Genomic DNA, 19,075 nt, shown 5'->3' with positions numbered 1-19,075 from the left:
TTGACACGCTAAATCACTACTCCTCTGTTCAGTCTTTTGACTTTATAACTTACATGGAGATAAGAAATTAAGCCCCCCCTCCCCCTCCCCCTCCCCCAACAAACACGGTTCTTCAAATTCACAGTTTAATCTTGGGACCTGTCCAAAGAATGGCTTGTTTTATGTTGATATTCAGGCTGAGCAAAAGGAGTTTCAGATAAACAGCTGATAATAAAGCAAACAGTCTGATATTGGATTGTGATGTCAGGTTTGCTATTTCCATTTCTTCAATGGTTTTAGGGTTTGGGATTTTTTTTTAAGCTTCTAATTTAAAAAATATAAGAACTACTAACATATGAGGAGAGGGATACACATGGATATGGCCACTAAAAATCAAGCTATGGTATTACCTTACATCTGCATGTGACGGGGGGACTCACCCCCGCACTCTCGGCCCCTGGAGCTGAAGCCCCGCACCCTAGCGGGACGAGCAGCTGGCGTCGGGAGTCCGGCGCGGCGCGGCGGCAGAGGGGCCGGGGGAAACCGGCGGGCCCGACGCGCATGCGCAGGGCGGCTGGGGCGATAGCCAGCCGGCGCGAGGACCCCGGGGCGGCAGGGTGGCCAGCGGGGGGGCGGACCGGACGCCGAGCGGGGGATTCAAAAGGGGGCCGGGAGGAGCAGGGAGGGGGGAGGACTGGAGAGAGCAGGAGAGGTCCTGCTCTCAGCCTCCTCCACAGAGCCCGTGGAAGACTCGGCAGGAGCCGGCACGGCGCGCGGAGCCCGGATACCAACAGCCAAAGCGGGCGGCCGGGCCAGGGAGCAGCGGGACGGGACGGCGCGGGCCCGGGATGGCAGCAGACGCTGGACAGACGGTCGGAGGCCGGGAGGCCGGTGATCCCAGGGACGGCAGGAGCTGCGGGCTCGGGGAGCCGACCAAGAGGAGAAGACCGTGGGAGCGGTGAGATAGAGGCCGGGAGCAGGGGCAGCCCAGGACCCAGCAAGGCTCGGGCTTGTGAACTGGGGGCGCCCCAGGACCCCTGAGCAATGGACCCGGTTACACTGCACTAGAAAAAAGATCAAGTTTAGGTCTGTCTTAACTAACATGTGTTACCTATGCCTGACCTAAACTCGACCGCTTTTCCTAGTTAAGGAACTCCCTGCAAGCTGAAAAAGGGAGGATTCCTCTCCTACCCCTACAGAAATACCTAGAGTCCAGTACAGCTACACAGGCCGGGTGCCAGGCCTGTGGTTTGTCTTTCCACAGTGACATACATGTTAATCAAAATAAAAAAACTGTCCTAATATTTTTGCAGTCTGTCTGTTGTATTATAATAGCTAATTGTTTTGAATGAAATGATCCTGTGACATAAGGTGTAGATGAATACAAAATATAAAGCAATATGAACATGTCTCAGCGTAGTCATCTGTTTACCTAAGGATTTAAGCATATAAACTGCATCCGTAATATTCAGCCTTGCAAAGCTCAAGGAGCATTTCACACAGCGCCAGTTCCAAAGGAGTAATGGAGTTCCATGATAATCACAGAACGCTGTGCACACTGGAGAGCAGTGTTTGCAGCATGGCATTAGATCGGTATGTTAGGAGCTGCATCATTTTCATTCAGTATTATCATGCAATAATAGAGCATTAACAGAGATTGCATAATTATGTCTTTTTTCTACCTCATTTAAAACACCTCCTCAGCCTTCCACTGGCTGTTATGAGTTAAAGACTATATATTAATAAATACAGGGTTTTATTTTCCAATGTGAGTTAATCCTGGTAACGTTACATGCCCATTTTCTCACATTAATTCTCCAATCAGAGAAACATTCATAGTATTTAAATATAATCCCACACATCTGTTTTAATATTATGTTCTGAACTATTATATTCACAGGAATGCCTTCAAAAAATTGTAAAACTAATTAACTCCGCTAGAGGGTGCTTTATGCCTAGGCAATTACAAATGGTGCTAACTGCTTTTTAATGCAGCTCTAAACTCCTATAATTTTAGATACAACATAACAATGAAGAAGAACAATACACCAGGATCAAAAAGCTTACAACTCACTTCATTTTAGCTTAACCTGTGTACAATACTTGTTTTTTATCACAGCTTTCAAGATGGAATTTGCTAAGATTTCCTTTGTGGTCCTCTTGGAGGCAACATAACTCTCTTAATTCAGACATATGGCAGCTGAGTTCTCCTTTTCATTACCTTTGTCAGACATCAGAGCTAATAAAATTGACAAAATTAATCACTCCCACATCTTTAAATTCTAAGCAAATAAGAGTTCAGGCATGGCCAAGGCATTTAAAATTGACTAGTAATTATGATCACCTCAATTTTATGTTACCCAAATGAGACACTTTAATAGAATCTGATTTTCAGAAGGTGTCACAGGATAACTGGTCCCTTTGAGGGGCTATGGGTCCAGCCACACTTGGGACATAATCAATTACCTGCTTCACCTGGGCCTTATAAAAGGCCATAAAGACCAATCTGAATGCTGGAAGCACAGGGAATGAGGCAGGCTTCTAGGGCAGGTCCTGAGCCAGGGTCTGCAGGGTTTGGGGTAGTCTAGAATAAACAGCCATAAAGACTCTCACAGGTAGCCCAGAAAGGGGTTGGGAATAGACCCTAGAGAGGCGGTAGCAAAGCCCCTGAAAAGCAGAAAAATGTTTGCGTTTGTTGGGACTTTTTAGTTTGAACTTATTGTTCTGTGACTTGGTTGCCGGATTAAGTCACAACTCCAGCACAGAAAGATGTTTGGGAATCAGAGGACACTAGCCTCAGAGAAGGAAGCTGGGACAGGGAGTGTTCAGCTACACCAGTGGTCACCAACCAGTAAATCGGGATCTACTGGTGGATCTTGGAGCCTTTGACAGGTGATACTGACTGATTTGGCCGGGAGGCTGTCAAATGCCGACACTTCAGATGCGCCTCTCAGCACTTCCATGTTGCTCCTGCCCTTTGCCTTGGAACTACCCCCCCACATACACACACACCACCACCAGCCCTGGGAGCCTCTTGCTTGCTGTGCAGGGCACAGGAAGAAGAAGAGGGGGTGCTGATGTCAGGGTGCCCCTCCCTCCACCCTATACCACATCTCCACAGAGCAGGGGTGGAGGGCAGGGATTAAGACAGTTTCCTGGCTGCTTTTGGGAGTGGTGCAGGGCCAGAGTAGGGGTAAACCTGCCTTAGTCCCCTGCACCACCACCCAGAAGCCACCTGTGGTAAGCGGTGCCCAGCCGGAGCCTGCATTCCGAACCCTGGCCCCAGTCCTGAACCCCTCTTACACCCCAAACTTCTGCCCTAGCCCTGAGTCCCCTTGCACCCAAATTCCCTCCCAGAGCCAACACCCTGCACCCCCCTCCTGCACTTCTACTTCCTGCCCCAGGCTCAGCTCAGAACACCTGACACACTCCAGATCCTTTAGCCCAAGATCAGAGTCTGTTTCCCCCGCCCCCACACCTCAGCCATCCAGCACCAGCCTGATAAAAATGAGTGAAGATGGGGAGGGAAGAAGGATGCAGTGAGCAGAGCCGGGGCCTTGGAGAAGGGGCAGGATGGAGGCAGGGCAAGGATGTTTGGGTTTGAGGTGGATACTGGATTGCATTTAAATTCAAAAAGTGATCTCATGCTTAAAAAGGTTGGAGACCACTGAGCTACACAATACTCAGCCAGCAAGGAGCAATATGAGGCTACTATTGTGTAGGGGGACTTTAGCACTCTCTGAAAATCAGGCCCCTACTTGGTCTCAAGTCTTCCACCCAAAAACTGAGATACTCAAAAATACTAGTCACATTTAAAAGTCACAGCCCTTGCTATGAGTCTGCTCGGTGGGCCTCACGCCCAAAAGAAATTAAATTACTTTATAACACAGAAATTAGCACTGATTTTCTTGGATTCTTTTAAATTATTGCCCTGAGAACATTTTTTTGTATTTTTTGTAAAAGTGATGCCTACTCTTAAAAAAACCTAGCTAACTTTCCAGTACTTGACCTTTGTAACTGTTGCTCTTTGAGATATGTTGCTCATATCCATTCCAATAGGTACGTGCACAATCACTGGAAGGTTTTTTCTGTTAGCTGTCCCCATTGGCCGTGGAGCCCCACGAGTGGCACCTGCATGGTGTGGTATATAGGGCTCTGCCAACCCTCCGACCCCTCAGTTCCTCCTTGCCAGTACTCCAACAGAAGAGAGGTGGGTGGGATTTGGAATGGACAGGAGCAGCAGATCTTGAATAAAAGTTACAAAAGGTTGATAACTGTTTTTATTTCTTCGCTTGATTGCTCATGTGCATTCCAATACATCCGAGGTCTCCAACCTTTTTAAGTCCAACATCGCTCTTTGAAGTCAATCCAGGATCTACTTCAGACCCAAACACCCTTGCCCCTCCTCCTTCCCAGCCCCTTCTCTGAGGTTTTACCCTCCCTACTCTGTGGAGATGGAGTACAGGGAAGGGGATAGGGACACCCTAACATCAGCACTCCCCTTCTCTGCCTCATCATCATCACATAAGAACCTAAGAACTGTCATACTGGGTCAGACCAAAGGTCCATCTAGCCCAGTATCCTGTCTGCCAATAGTGGCCAAAATCAGATGCCCCAGAGGTAGGGAACACAACAGGTAATCCTCACGTGAACCCTCTCCTGTCACCCCCTCCAGAGAAACAGAGGGTAGGGACACCATTCCTACCCATCCTGGCTAATAGCCATTGATGGACCTAACCTCCTTGCACAATAAGTAGGAGGCTCCCAGGGGCAGCTCCAAGGCAGAGGGCAGGAGCAGCATGGCAGTGGGGAGAGGGGCTAACTTTCCAGCACTTGACAGCCTCCTGGCCATACCAGTCAAGATCACCTGTCAGACACTTCAGGATCTACCAGTAGATTCCAGCCTATTGGTTGGGGACCACTGCAATAGATGATTTCCAAACAGTTTACTTGGAGAAGGGGTTGGAGAACAATGTGCTACTGTCTACAGAACTGCTCTACTGAAAGCCACACAGCCCCTTTCTTGCTGGGTGATGGCGTAGTACGCTGTGAAGGTCTGGGTGGAGGACCACATCACTGCTCTGCAAATGTCCTGAATTGGAACTTGTGTGAGGAACACCACCGAGAAAGCATGTGCCCTTGTAGAGTGAGCTGTCAGGGCTGAAGCTGGAACCTTGGCCAGGTCATAACAGGATCTGATGTGGGATGTGATCCATGAGGAGAGACACTGGGGTTCAGAGGCGAGAGCTCAGAGCTCTGAGACTCGTCTGGCTGAGGTTATGGCCACTAGGAAGGCTACCTTCCAAGAGAGATAGGATATAAGGGACAGGCTGCCAGGTTGAGACCTGATTGAGGGATTGGGTATTTAACCTAGGGGTATAACCTTTCCAGCCCCTTGAGGAAGTGCTGTATAGTGAGTTGGTGAAAGAGGTCTATCTCCCACCCCTGAATGGAAGGTCAACATGGCAGTCAAGTGGAACTTGATGGACAAAAGAGCCAGTCTCTGGTGCTTCAGGTACAAAAGACAATCTAGCACCAATGGCAAGGCTGCCTCACAAGGGTGAATGCCTATCAGTAGGGACCAGAGTCAGAAATATTTCAACTTGTCTAAGTATGTTGCCTTAGTGGAGGGTTTTCTGCTACCCAGCCAGACCTCCCTAACTAAGTCAGAGCATTGAAATCCCAGTTGATTCAGCCATGGGAGTCTCCATGCCATGAGGTGGAAGGACTGGAGGTTTGTATGCTGTGGTTCCAGGTAAGAAGGTTGGGGTAGAGCAAGGGCTGGGAACCTAAGGCCCAAGAGCTGGCTGCAGCCCCCAGATAGCATGGATCTGGCCCCCGAGGCTCAGGGTTCCCTCCCAGCATTGGGAAGCCTATGCTGACACTCCAGCCCTCTGCCACCTCTCCTCAGGGCAGGAACACACAAAAATCTACTAGCCTGGGCTTCACCAGACACTGGTGTGTGAGGGGAATGAGGGGACTGTCCTTCTCATTTGCAGTTTGGGGGCCACGTCAGTGAGGATTTGTTTTGATTGGGTTTTTTCCTTTTGCTTCTCACTTGGGTGAGGCCCCTGACAGCTTTTTCTGTGGGTAAGTGGCCCCCAACCCAAAAAAGTTTCCCCACCATTGGAGTAGAGTGAGAGCGCTATTGGTGTGTACTTTGAGAGGCTGAGCAACATTGTGAACCAATGCTGCTAAGGCTACGCAGGCACGATGTCTACCTTGTTCTTCTGAATTTTGAGGACTCCATGTACTAGTGGGAAGGAAGGGAATGCATAGAAGCAGGTGGTCCAACCAGGATGTGAAACACGTCTGCTACAGCTATTGTTCTAAACAGAACCTGTGACACTTCCTGCTGTCTCTCATTGTAAACAGGACCATTGTGAGGAGCGACTGCATCTCCTGACTGAGGAGATGCTTGTGAGAGGGTTCCTTGAGGCTGGAGGGCTGATAGGGTGGGGAGAGAAGGGAATATCCCACCCTTACCATGCTCAGGACCCAGTGGCCCATAGTGATATGGGCATGAGCATAGCAGAAGTGGGATAGGTGATTTCCAAAAAGGGGTAGAGAGCAGATTCAGGAAAAGAACTAGAGAGCCCAAGGATGAAGCACTTTCAAAAATTTGGTGTGCCGCCTGAGGGCAGTTTGGAATGGCACTGGCCCTAGCCTAAGAATGGCTGTGAAGACCGTCTATGTTGATAATTCATGCCCTGACTGCAGGAACAGTCTTGATGAGGGGGACCAGTGAAGAAGTGCAAGGGGGGTTGTGGCCTAAACTGATGATGTTAAATTTAATCAACTAATCGACTAGTCAATGGAATTTTCATCGACTAGTCAATTAGTCGATAAGCGAGGGAGCTGCAGCGCGGTTGGCTCCCGGCCCTGGGAGTTAACCCCGCTGCAGCTCTGCCTTTCAAATGTATTAAGAGCTGAAGTGCAGCAGGGGGGACCTGGCCCGATCGGGGACAGCTGATTCCCAGCTCGTACTGGGTTCCCCCACACTGCACACCAGCCTTTTAAATATATTAAGAGCTGATAGAGGCAGCAAGAGGGGGGAGGGAGGGGATGCAACTAGTCGAGAGACTAGTCAACTATCCAATAAGCTTATCAGATAGTCAACTAGTCAATTAGTCACTTACATCCCTAGCCTAAAGAGCTTGTGCTGAGGCAATGGCATGTGAATGTCGAGTGACTTTAGGGTCACCTGGGAGTCTTTTAGACTGTTCAGCCTGGAGTAAATTTTGTCAGAGAACAGACCTACACTGTTGAACAGGAGCGTCTGAATTATGTTCTGGACTTCTGGGGGAGCCAGACACTTGGAGCCATCCAGTGTGCTACATCCTGATGGGAGAGGTCATGGCTCTAGTAGCCAAGTTGGCCTAGTCCAGTGCTGCCTGGAAGGACATGTGGACCACCATTCTGCCGTCTTCTAGGACTGCAACAAATTTTTGGGGTACATCTGCAGGGAGCAGCTCCTGGAATTTGTTAACGTGCTCCATGAGTTCTATGTATATCAACTCAACAATGCCTTTTGATTTCATATGCGAAGCTGGAGCCCCCAATCAAATCCATCTTACGGCTGAAGAGGTCCAGCTTCTTTCCCTCTTTGTTCTTTGGGCAGGCCCTGACTGTCCCTGCCACTGCCTGTGTTTAACTGTGTCGACCATATGTGACCCTGGAGGGAGATGGGTGAACAAATGTTCATACCGCTGCTGGTGAACAAAGTAGCGTCTCTCAACCCTTTTACCTGTCAGTGAAAGAGAGGGTAGGATCTACCACACCACCTTCATGGTAGAGAGTATAATCTTGATCAATGACAAAGCCACCCTTGACAGACCTTCAGAAGCCAGGATGTTAATCACTGGATCTGAATCTTCTATCACCTCCTATGTTGGCACAATTATATGAGGGCCACCTGCCTCAGAAGGTCCTGATGTGCCTTAGCATCAAAGGCAGTAAAAGAGGAGGACATGCCCACAACAGCATCTTCTAGAGAGGACGACGGTGGCCTGGGAACCAGGTCCTCCTGGCCCTTGTCCTCTCTGAGGTCCCCACTTGCAGATGGCAGGCGAGAGGAAGCCACTGACACCTCCCTCGGCACTGGGTCTTGACTTTGATGGTAGGCCCGGGGTGTCCAGAATGGCCCCAGCACAGGAACAAGGGCAAGAAGCACCCAATGGCAGTCCCAGGAGCGGTGCTGTGAACGGGAATGGGAACAGTACCAGCCACTATGGTAGAAGAACAACTTGAACTACGACTCTAACATATAGTCGGAGATGGACCACAGAGGTACAGTGCCAGAGAACAGTGCCGAGGAGATGGAGAGCAGCACTGTAATAGGATTGGCTTGCCTCAGAGCAGAACTGGAGCCAGTGCTGGCATAAACCCAAGAGTTGGTGCTGAGAGAGAGAGGGCTGTGGTGCTGGCAGTGCCACTGGCCAGGTAGATTCTGGGATAGGCATCTAATAGCGCCCCACAGCTGGGGCTAGTGCCTGTATGTGTGCCAGTAATTACCAGTGCTGTATGTACCATCTTTTGGATAAGCTCCCCTGGCGGCCTCAAAAGTATCTGAAGTGGATGGGAGGTCCAGGTCCTCCTTCAGGACTCTCGGCACTGGAGGGTCCAATAAGCCCAGACTCGATGATCCCATTCTCAGGTCTGGAGTCAAAGTTACTCCTGGGCACCTCAACGAAGTATCAAAATTGGGCATGATTCTGATTGTTTCCTTATACAGGAAGTCTGTCCATGTCTTAAACAGATGGGTCAGTAGCATGCCTGTTCTAAAAAATCTGCATGGTTATCAGGCCATATGTTAACCAAACCATCAGCTAGACCTAAGGCACAGAATGCTAGAGGGATGAACAAGAAAAATAGAAAGACTCAACACAAACAAATAAACAAAGACCAGTTTTGAGGCACATTTGTTTAGAAATCAGATGAACAAGTAAATTAACCAGGTTTGTCACAAACATTGGTGATAATAGTGAGTATGAAGTTTTCAAATTGCTAAATCTATTGACTTATAATGTTTTTACCATCTGTGGCATCAAACCAGTTACTGCCAACATGACACACAACATGTAAGTTATACTTTACCAACTCTTTTATGAGACCAAATAATTATTGTGAATAATGTAAAAATACCATTCCTTTCACAGCTCCACTCCTGGGACCACTATTGGGTGCTCTCTGAGCACCATAGGCATCTTGCTCTGTGCAATGGTAGGTTCCTGTGCTGGGACCATTCTGGACATCCTGGGCCTATCATCAAAGTCAGGACTCAGTGCCAAGGGCAGCGTCAGTGGCTTCCTCTCGCCTGCCATCTTCAAGTGGGGACCTCATATACAGCGACGGAGACCTTTTGGTATATCATTGCTTTAAGAGGTGCCATCTGGACTTTACACTACACTGTCATTATGCAGAGTCTAAAAAAAGAAATGGGATTCTCTCTGCCCACATTTGAAATATGCGGTAAACCAAACTGGTGCTATTACTAGGCAGTGTTTGCTTGGAGATGATGGGGTTGGTATTTAAGACATTTTTAGTGACATTTAAGATGCAGTGTAATTCAATCCATTTTACATTTCCTGCAAGAGCATGGCTCTGAACTACATGAGCCATATCATGGCCTTCACAAGAAAACTAACACAGCTGATCAGTATTCTCTTCCGTAGGGAAACTTCTGCTGACCGGGGGGAAATGCTAACACACCGAGTGGCTTTCACTAGACCACTTCCCATCTAAACCCAGAAATGCACCTTAGAATATGAGAGCCCCACACGTGTTGAAGGGCTTTCATGGAGGGAGAAAAGATGCTCTCTCAAACTCAAACATCCCCTCTCACAAGAACTGTAACCTTTTAGTTTGCAGAGACCATGGTCAGGCCCTAGGGTATTTTACTTGTCTGAACCATCTTCCCCACAGGTAATGGCCAGGCAACCTCTCTTTTGGATTAAGAATGATAAGTATCTGTTTCCAGTTTCCATCCTGAAAGGGGGACCTGTCTTTTCAAATGACATCAGATAACTGCTGCTTCAATTCTAGCTCTCCCATGGCTTAGCCTAGGAGTCATTTTTGTTTCAAAAGATTATTTTCCTCTAAGAAAGTGAACAAGGTAGGAAAGAGAGAGGAAGAAATCCAATGATTTGTGAGTTTAAATACTGCTTCAGAGGGGGGTACATCAGTAGTTTACATTAATCTCCAGGGTTCTAATCCCAACTCTGCTACCATGTAACTTTAAAGATTATCCCAGACAAGGCTTTTGACTTAACTATGCCTTCATTTTTTCCTCTACAAGATGAATAAGCTACTTATGTACATTAGAATGCTTTCAGGGTTAATTAATAAAGGGCTCAGTGATAAGCCAAGGCAGTTTGAGGAGACTCTTGCTCCTGAAAGCAGACTCCCCACCACATTAAACCCTCCGAGGAGTGGGAAAATGGATGCTACCAAGCTGCTGCTCCCCGTTCTATGTAGGTATGCAGAGAATGGGTAAGCAAAGGGAATGAAGTCTTGGCTTTGCCTTCCAACCTGTCAGTCAGCAGGAGAAGTAATCTACCTCGGTGAAAGAGCGGGCTCACTTCTTTCACGTAGGAAGGGGGAAGCAGGGGTTGAACTGTGTACCCTACTGAAGTGCCAGCTGTACTTCTGAACGGTAACAAACAGCAGAGCATCTCCATCAAATTAACACACAGTTGGGTTAAACAACAGGAGACACATAACAATTCATTACACTGAAGTAAATGGTCAACGAGTTCGAAGATTTTATTATTTATAGGTTCCCTAAAGGTCTTTTTTTATGGATACAATTTTCAAGACTAATGATGACAAATTATCAGGCTACACAGTAAGGCACAAACCAATGAGGAAAGTGAAACATTTAGAGAGAAATAAGGAAGCAAGCGAGCAGCCCAACGTGTGTGGAGTTCAGACTTCTTTTCCTTAAATGACCACTGAGCATATATGAGAAACATGCCTTATCTTTTGAAGGCAGATTAGGATCATGTAATAATTCTACATCTGCACAGACTTGATGATTAATGAGGTTAAGGGCGAAGGCTCAGGTCAAAGCATGCCCTTCCTCTGTGCTTTCCCCCCTGCATTCCAAGCATTCATTTTCAATTTACCTTTAAAGCTCAACAGTAGGACCAGTAATAACGAATGTAGTAGACACTTACCTGATGAGAACACACTGGTTGTCATGACGCTTCCATAGGCAGCGGTAGCACTCGTTAGCGACAGCAAAGATATGAGGTGGAATTTCCCCCACGTGGTGCTTGCTATATTGCTCTACTGCAGTGTGGTCATACAGTCCCGGAATGATTTTGTAGGGGTTCACAGAGGCAACAATGGAACCAATATACGTCTGCAAAGGCACACAAAACAGTATCCCCGGGTTAAATATGGGTATGTTAAGGACGAACAGGGAGTTCTTTGGGAGTAGAAACAGAACTTACTCTTTTGCAAATGCCTAGTATGTGACAGGGGCACTCTCTGATACAGGCATACAGTATTTTGTCTGTGTCTTGCTCTGATACTAGCACATCAAGCTTAAGACAAAGCAGCAGCCTGTTAAACATTTCTACTTGCCTTGCAAATTTCAACTAACTCTCAGCTACTCAACATGCCATCTGTTTGTTTGCAGCTCAAGGCCCGGTTTGGGCAGTGGCTCTCAAAGTGTGGGGTCCACAGCAGGAGCTCACCCTTCCTCCTCCATGCAGAGGAGCCAGCAATGCCACTGCCGCTGCCACTGCCACTGCCTGGCGATTGGCCGCAGCTATGAGGCTGCAAAAGCAGCTCGGCCGACAGGCAGGGAGGTAAGGCAAACTCCCCCCTTCCTCTGCAAGTTACACGTGGAGGAGCGCTGCCGCCTTGGTAAGAGCAGCGCTCCCTAGGTTGGTCCCACAGGGCAGGCAGCAGGTTGGGATGTGCTGGCCAGCAGCAGTGAGAGGAGGCAGCGCTGGGACTAAGGACCCTGCACACGCAGGATACAGGTGGGGCCCTTGCACTAAAGTTCCCTTTAAGCTGCACGGTCTTAGCCACTCAAAGCTCCCACAGCGGGCAGCGAGATCAGCTGATCCCCGGGGACTGGCCTCTGTTAACAGCAGCTAAATGCTGCCTACTGTTTGGAAGCCAATCAGCAGCTAGGCAGGGAATGAGTGGCTGGAAGGAGGGAGTAAATAACTGGCATGGGGGAAAGTCCCATCTGCAGAGGAAAAAGAGGCAGAGACCCTTTTCAATCCCTCTTCAAGTCTCTTCAATTCTCCTGGGCTGGGCTGGGCAGGGGGAGGTAAAGGGGCTGACTGCATGAGGTAGGCGGGGGAAAGAGGGAGTGACTAAGTGCTGGCATCCCTGCAGTGAGGTGAGAGTTTGCATAAAGAATCTTTTCTTTCTTAAGCCATTAACAGTTTCAGAGTCTGTAGCTGAAAAGAACAGTGACTAGTACTAAGGTGCTGCAGGACTTATTTGCAAGCTCTTTGAAACCTGCAAATGTCTACAAACCCTGAAGCCATATGTTAATTTGTTCTAGGGCTTCTACTTTTCTCTGGTGGAAGAAGGCTAATTCCCTATCTTTGTACAGCACCTTTGTAGTCAGTAAGGCTACGTCTAGACTGGCCCCTTCTCCGGAAGAGGCATGCAAAGCAGGCAAGTCAGAATAGGGAAATCCGCAGAGGATTTAAATAAACATGGCCGCTGCTTTTTTCCGGCTTGGGGAAAAGCCGAAAAAGAGCGTCTAGACAGAGCGTCCTCTGGAATAAAGCCCTTTTCCGGAGGATCTCTTATTCCTACTTGCAAGTACCCTTATAGGCCCCATATTGTGTGTGTGTGTTTTGTGTGTATTGGTGGTGTACATTGACACACCACCTCAGTATTAGTGGTGCACACAAGAAAATTCAACCCGCCCAAGGATAGAAAATGTTAGAGGGAACACTGCTTTGCACCCATGGAAACTCAATCTGGTGGGAGGAGCTGAACAGCGGCTCGGCCCCCGAAAGCACCATGGACTGGACCCCGTAGTACGCCATCCCCTGCAGAGCTGGACACCCTGGGGTCACCTACCTGCTCACCCCTGCCTTACCGCACCCCGCCTCCTTGCCCTCTGCCTCTCCATTTCCCTGAACCCCCCCCCCCGCACCACCTTGACCCTAGCCCTGTTCCCAGGGGCATCCTGTCCCCCATCTCCCTGAACCCACTCTGCCCCCCCAGCTTTAGCCCTAGGCACTCCTTGCTCCCATCTCAGTGCCCGTGGTCAGACACACTACCACCAGTCTGCTCCTGCACCTCCCTCCTGGCCAGACACCCTACCTCCACTCTGCTTCTGCATCCACGGTTGCTCCTTGCACCCTCCCTTGCTCCTGCTCCCTCTCCCTAGTAAGACACCCTACTCCCAGCCTGCTTCTGCACCCTACCTCCCACCCAGATCTTACACCCTCATCTCCTTCTGCATTTCACCTCCCTCCCAGACCCTATACCCCATCCCTATCCCAATCATTGGCAGCTCTGACCTGCACACTGAACCCCTTGTTCTTATCCCCATCCCAGAGCCTAAGGAAGGGTCTATACAATCCACTAACTCCAGAACCCCAGAAAAGTAAATTTGGCCTATGGAAAGCCCTGAACCTCAGTCCTCCCTGTCCCTTCCCTTCCTCTTCTCTCTCTGGTGCTGGAACGCTAGAGAAGTGAGGTATCTCAGTTGGGGACCACATCAGTGAGGGTTGGGGGTTTTTTGAAGGAGTTATTTTGCTTCTCACTTGGGTGGCCCCCAACTTATTTTTCTGTGGTTCAGTGGCCCCCGACACACAAAAGATCTCTATACCTGCCATAAATAAAAAAAAATTGAAACCTTTTGTGTTGGACATAAATTAACATTTTATTTTATTTAAAATGAAATTTGATAAACTAACATAAGAAAGTTAAAATGCTTAATCTGTTTCATAATTTAAATTAAACCATTTTCCCCAGCTGCAGCACTAGCAAAATGGCTTGGGCATAATTATGTAATTAATGATGAGTTTCCATTAGCAACTGGTGGTCCGTGGAAAGGTTTACATTGAGCCTGGTGGTCCACATGACAAAAAGTTTGAGAATCACTGGGTTTGGGTTTACACGAGACTCAACACATGGCCCATGGGTGGGATCCTTTGAACATGGCCTCCACTAGGAACACACTCCACAATGGCAAGGCATCTCCCAGGTGGGGTTGAGCATTGAAAGATGCAAGCGGCCGGCCTGGCTGGAACAAATGGGTACAGGGTGTTGGCATTTCTAGCTTCCAGGGAAGAGATGCCAGGAGTGCCAGGGCATTATGGGAAGCCTTGCGGGCAGAACCTCAGAAGTGCCAACTGGCTCACATTGGCCACATTTGGGTCCAGTGCCACAGCCAGGCAGCCCTGCCTCCATCCCACATGAAACGATAGATTCCCACGTGGGGATGTCAGCCCTGCTGGGAATCCAAGACTGGGCCTCTCATGTCCGCCCTGACTCACCCAGCTCCCTGTCCGCTGAAGTTTGGAGCGCTCTGACTTGGAAACGTTTTCTGAGTAAAATCACTACAAAAACGCACAACTTGAAGCTTCAAGCTAAACACTCAAAACACTGGTATACAATTTTCTTTTTAATAAGAAGCACTAAAAATGGCAACGAAGAGGAAACACTTGTTGGATGAACACATGATGATATGTGTTTTAATAGTTAAATTTAGTAATTTTAGTAGTTAAATTCCTGGACTGTTGTGAAGCCAAAACAAAAAAGTAGTCAATATAATGGTCTTCTGTTGATATGCACTTTAGTAGTTAAATTCCTGGACTGTTACTGTTCATTAAAAGTGCTGTCATATGGGTGGACATTGGGTCAATATTGCATTTTATTAATATAGGCAGAACTTAAATGGGGGCCTAGGTATTGTGTAATCTTGCCTTAAAACTTTGTATTCCGTGTGAAAGAAGCTATTTGAATATATTTGCATATATATTTGCATGTATATGCAACCATACTTAAGTTGCGGTCGCCCGCATATGCTGTGAGTATCTTTGTGGGCCCCGGGGCTTCCAACGATGAGTAGCCCTGATCTAATCTATTAATATTTCAGAATATACATGGGTCTCTAAAACAGCTGTAAAACTGAACTGAACTGCTCGCTGCATCAAAATCAAACAACCATATTAGAAGAGAAGCATCTCTTGCTGTGCCAGTTACTGACATGCTGGTGCAGTTACTCGTAGAGTGTCAGCAAGCCCAAAAACAAGCATTCAACTATTCTTATGGCTTTGCTAAGAGAAGGAATTCCAGAATAACAATTCCTGATTAAATGATTGTGTGGATGCTCTTTAAATTAATAAATTTAATCCATTTTGGATTAAGCTAATTAGGAAGAAGGCATTTTTGTTCTAGAATAAGTGTGTCCGCATAAATTAAGTAAGAATAACTATTGCATATTAAATTCACAACCTCATCTTAGTACAAATTAGCTTCCATGTGTAAAAAGCGTTTGGTGTCTTTTTTTTCCTTTGACTCCTCTATTTTTCAGGGCAAACTTTTTATAACATCTATCTTCCCTAACGTTGCAAACAGGATGTGAAGTATCAAAAAATACTCTTTTTACTCACTCACACCATAAAACTCCCTCATGCACAAAAATCACTGCTGTTTGCTAAGTCTACCTCACATTTTGCATAACGCTATAATGGCTATATTTCAGAAAGAAGTGTGCATCACAACTCCAAGTGCAATTAAGCCTATCCATGGTGGTGTGAATACTTTCAAACACACAAAATAGACACATATAGGTATACTCTTCTCCATAGTAACAGAGCTAAGCGGAGATCACTTGTCAATGAGCAGGCCCCTCAAAGTTGAGCTAAAATAGGAAGGAGCATTTCACCCCATCTGGGGAGCTGGTTCATTTATTATACTTTATTCAGTCCTTAACTCAAATAAATGTTGTTTTTCTTCACTTAAATCATTGCTGGGGGGGGGGGACTGGGGGTGAGGGGTACACTTATCTTTTGCATAGCACAACCCCAGTTCTGCAACAGGCACTTCACAAGCAGACCACTTTTCCTACATGATGTGACAGGCTACGTGGAGCTCATTAATTCAATGCCTGAATTGGGAAAAGTTCCAAAGTGCTGCTCTAGCACGCACACTATTGGCCCCAACAGCATAACTTCAGGTTCTTTGGTCCCTTTCTAACAAGCTGTGAAAATGTGACTCAATTTAATAAAATGTAATAACGTAAGCTTCCTCTTCCCAAGGTTTGTGCTATACTTCCTTAGATTTTCTTCTTTCCTCCATTCTCTCCCATCTCTCCATAGTACTCATGTTCCTTATCTCAGGCTCTTCTTAGGCTTTGTTTACACCAATGTTTCTGAAACTGTGTTCTGTTGCATACCGGTGTGCCAAGGAGAACAGAATTCAAAATGGCTGCCCTTAAAGGGGCAGGAGACTTTTTTTCCCCCCTCAACATAAAAATCCTTCATGTTTCTCATAAAAAAAATTATTGTTTTTTGTTCCCAGTCTTAAAAAGTTTAAGAAACACTGGTTTACACTGATCCAAGTTTTGTTGAGGAGAAGTGTCTTGTTGACAAAACTGCATGAACAGTCACATTACAACACAACTTTTGTCATGTAAAACAGACATATCCCGACAAAAAACTTCCAGCTCTCTTTTCCCCTCCCTGTGTTGTCAACAAACATGAAATGTAGCCACCTTGAGGCATTTTGTCGCTGATTCTGGCCACCAGGAAGTTGCCCACAATTTCCAATCAGCTTCTCTGGTCATCACTTTAAAAACTCAACTGCCCTGTCACCCCAGCTGGAAAGCCCCATGAAATGTAAATCACATTTCCTGCTGCTTGAGCACCGGGACTCCTCTGCTCCTCCACAGGCTGGCTCATCATGCAATGGTCTCATGACGTCTTCCCAGGAGCTCATGCCTGGCCATTGCACTAAACGCTCTCCCACTTGGACTGCTGCAAAGCTGTTGGATCTGATCAGCATATGGGGCGAGCAGTATGTTAAGTCTCAGCTGCGAGTGACCAGTAGGAACTAGAAAACCTACAGGCACATTTCTCAGTCCTTGTGTAAAAAGGGGCATGAGCAGGACATGCTGCAGTACAGAGCAAAGATTAAAGAAGAGAGAAATGCTGAGGAAGCGAACTGATGCGCCAGTGCTTCACTCAACGGTGACTCCACCTCCATAGCCAAGAGCCCCTTGTACACTTTGGAGACATGAGGTAGTGCATGGAGGACATAACATGGAGGACAAAATTGTAGATGAAGAGGCCGAGGTAGAAAAGGACCAGGGTCTCCCTCCAGAGTAGACAAGTGTCTCTGGCAATCAGGCCTGCTGATAAGAGGGAAGGAGGAAGAGGCAGTTGCCCCTAGAAGCCCAGTGATTCAAAAGGACTCAGGTCTCCCATCTGCCACTGCTGAGACATCAGCAATGGCAATCAGAGCCCCGGGCCCTTTAAATCGATGCTTGAGTGCTACACTACACTGGGGGGCAGGGCCCTGAGGGCTGGCTCCCAGTCATGGCCTTTCCACCTGAGGCCCCACCCTTTCTAGGAGTGCAGAGCTGGGGCCCCACCACCTGGTCCAGGTGCCCGGCAACTTTGTCAGCTCCCCTGCTGACAGCCAGGAACTGTTCTCCACTGCTGACAGTCTGAGCAACCGCTTTTGGGGACCGGGAAGCAAGGGACAATCGGTTATGGCTTGTGGTGTGCAGGGATGAGGGCATGGAAAAGTGGGAGGCTGGCTGTGTTTCTGTGAGCTGCACAAAGCCCTGTGTGACCAAGCAGGATGTTGAAGCTCACTGTAATCCAGAGTGCACAGTGAAGAATGGCAGTTGTAAAAAAAGACGTGAAAGGACAGCAGAAGCCCCTGAACAAAACCATCCCGACGCGTAGCAAGAGAGGCAAACATGGTAGGAGACCGGATTGGCTTACAGGGGAAAGCCTTGGTGAACTTAAGCACAAAAAGGAAGCTTACAAAAAGTGGAAACTTGGACAAATAACCAGGGAGGAGTTTAAGTGTACAGCTCAGGAATGCCGGGGGATTATCAGGAAGGCGAAAGCGCAAATGGAATTGCGACTGGCTAAGGATGTGAAGGATAACAAGAAAGGTTTCTACAGGCATGTTAACAAGAAGAAGGTGATCAGAGAGGGTGTGCAGCCCCTAATAGCTAAAGGAGGTAACCTAGATGATGTAGGGAAAGCTGAAGTACTCAATGCTTTCTTTGCCTCTGTATTCACGGACAAGGTCGGCTCCTGGACTTCTGGGCTAAGTGACACAAGATGGGATGAAGATGGACAGCCCTTGGTGGGTAAAGAACAGGTTAGGAACTATTTAGAAAAGCTAAACATACACAAGTTCATGGGTTCGGACTTAATGCATCCGAGGGTGCTGAGGGAGTTGGCAACTGTCATTGAGGAGCCTTTGGCTATTATTTTTGAAAAGTCGTGGAGATCGGGAGAAATCCCGGATGATTGGAAAAAGGCAAATGTAGTGCCCATCTTCAAAAAAGGGAAGAAGGACGATCCAGGGAACTATAGGCCGGTCAGTCTTACCTCGGTTCTTGGAAAAATCATGGAAGAGATCCTTAAGGAATCTATTTTGAGACACTTGGCTGAGAGGAAAGTGATTAGGAATAGTCAGCATGCATTCACAAAGGGCAAGTCGTGCCTGACCAATCTGATTAGCTTCTATGATGAGGTAACTGGCTTGGTGGACATGGGAAAGTCAGTGGATATGATATACCTTGACTTTAGCAAGGCTTTTGACACGGTCTCCCACAATATCCTTGCCAGCAAGTTAAGGAAATGTGGATTGGATAAATGGACGGTAAGATGGATAGAAAGATGGCTAGAAGGCCGGGCCCAGCGGGTAGTGATCAACGGCTCGATGTCAGGATGGCGGTCAGTTTCTAGCAGAGTACCCCAAGGTTTGGTTTTAGGACTGGTTTTGTTCAATATCTTTATTAATGACCTGGATGAGGGGATGGATTGCACCCTCAGCAAGTTTGCGGATGACACTAAGCTAGGGGGAGAGGTAGATATGCTGGAGGGCAGAGATAGGGTCCAGAGTGACTTAGACAAAT

The 19,075-nt window shown here is 47.5% G+C and overlaps 1 protein-coding gene across 1 annotated transcript in view; it reads right to left on the bottom strand.

Annotated features, from left to right (window-relative positions):
• LOC149525337 (unconventional myosin-X-like) overlaps positions 1–19,075 on the bottom strand; it is a 212,807-nt gene that overhangs the window by 11,120 nt on the left and 182,612 nt on the right. The window contains exon 4 of the mRNA XM_089776428.1: positions 11,157–11,344. Within this exon, the coding sequence (XP_089632554.1) occupies positions 11,157–11,344 (188 nt within the window). The remainder of the gene's footprint in view (positions 1–11,156; positions 11,345–19,075) is intronic.

This window comes from Pelodiscus sinensis, chromosome 2 (genome assembly GCF_052426305.1).
Source record: "Pelodiscus sinensis isolate ZL-2025 chromosome 2, ASM5242630v1, whole genome shotgun sequence".
Classification (NCBI taxonomy): Eukaryota; Metazoa; Chordata; order Testudines; family Trionychidae; genus Pelodiscus; species Pelodiscus sinensis.
The sequence above is the reverse complement of the archived record's forward strand: the minus strand, read 5'-3'. Positions and strand labels throughout refer to the sequence as shown.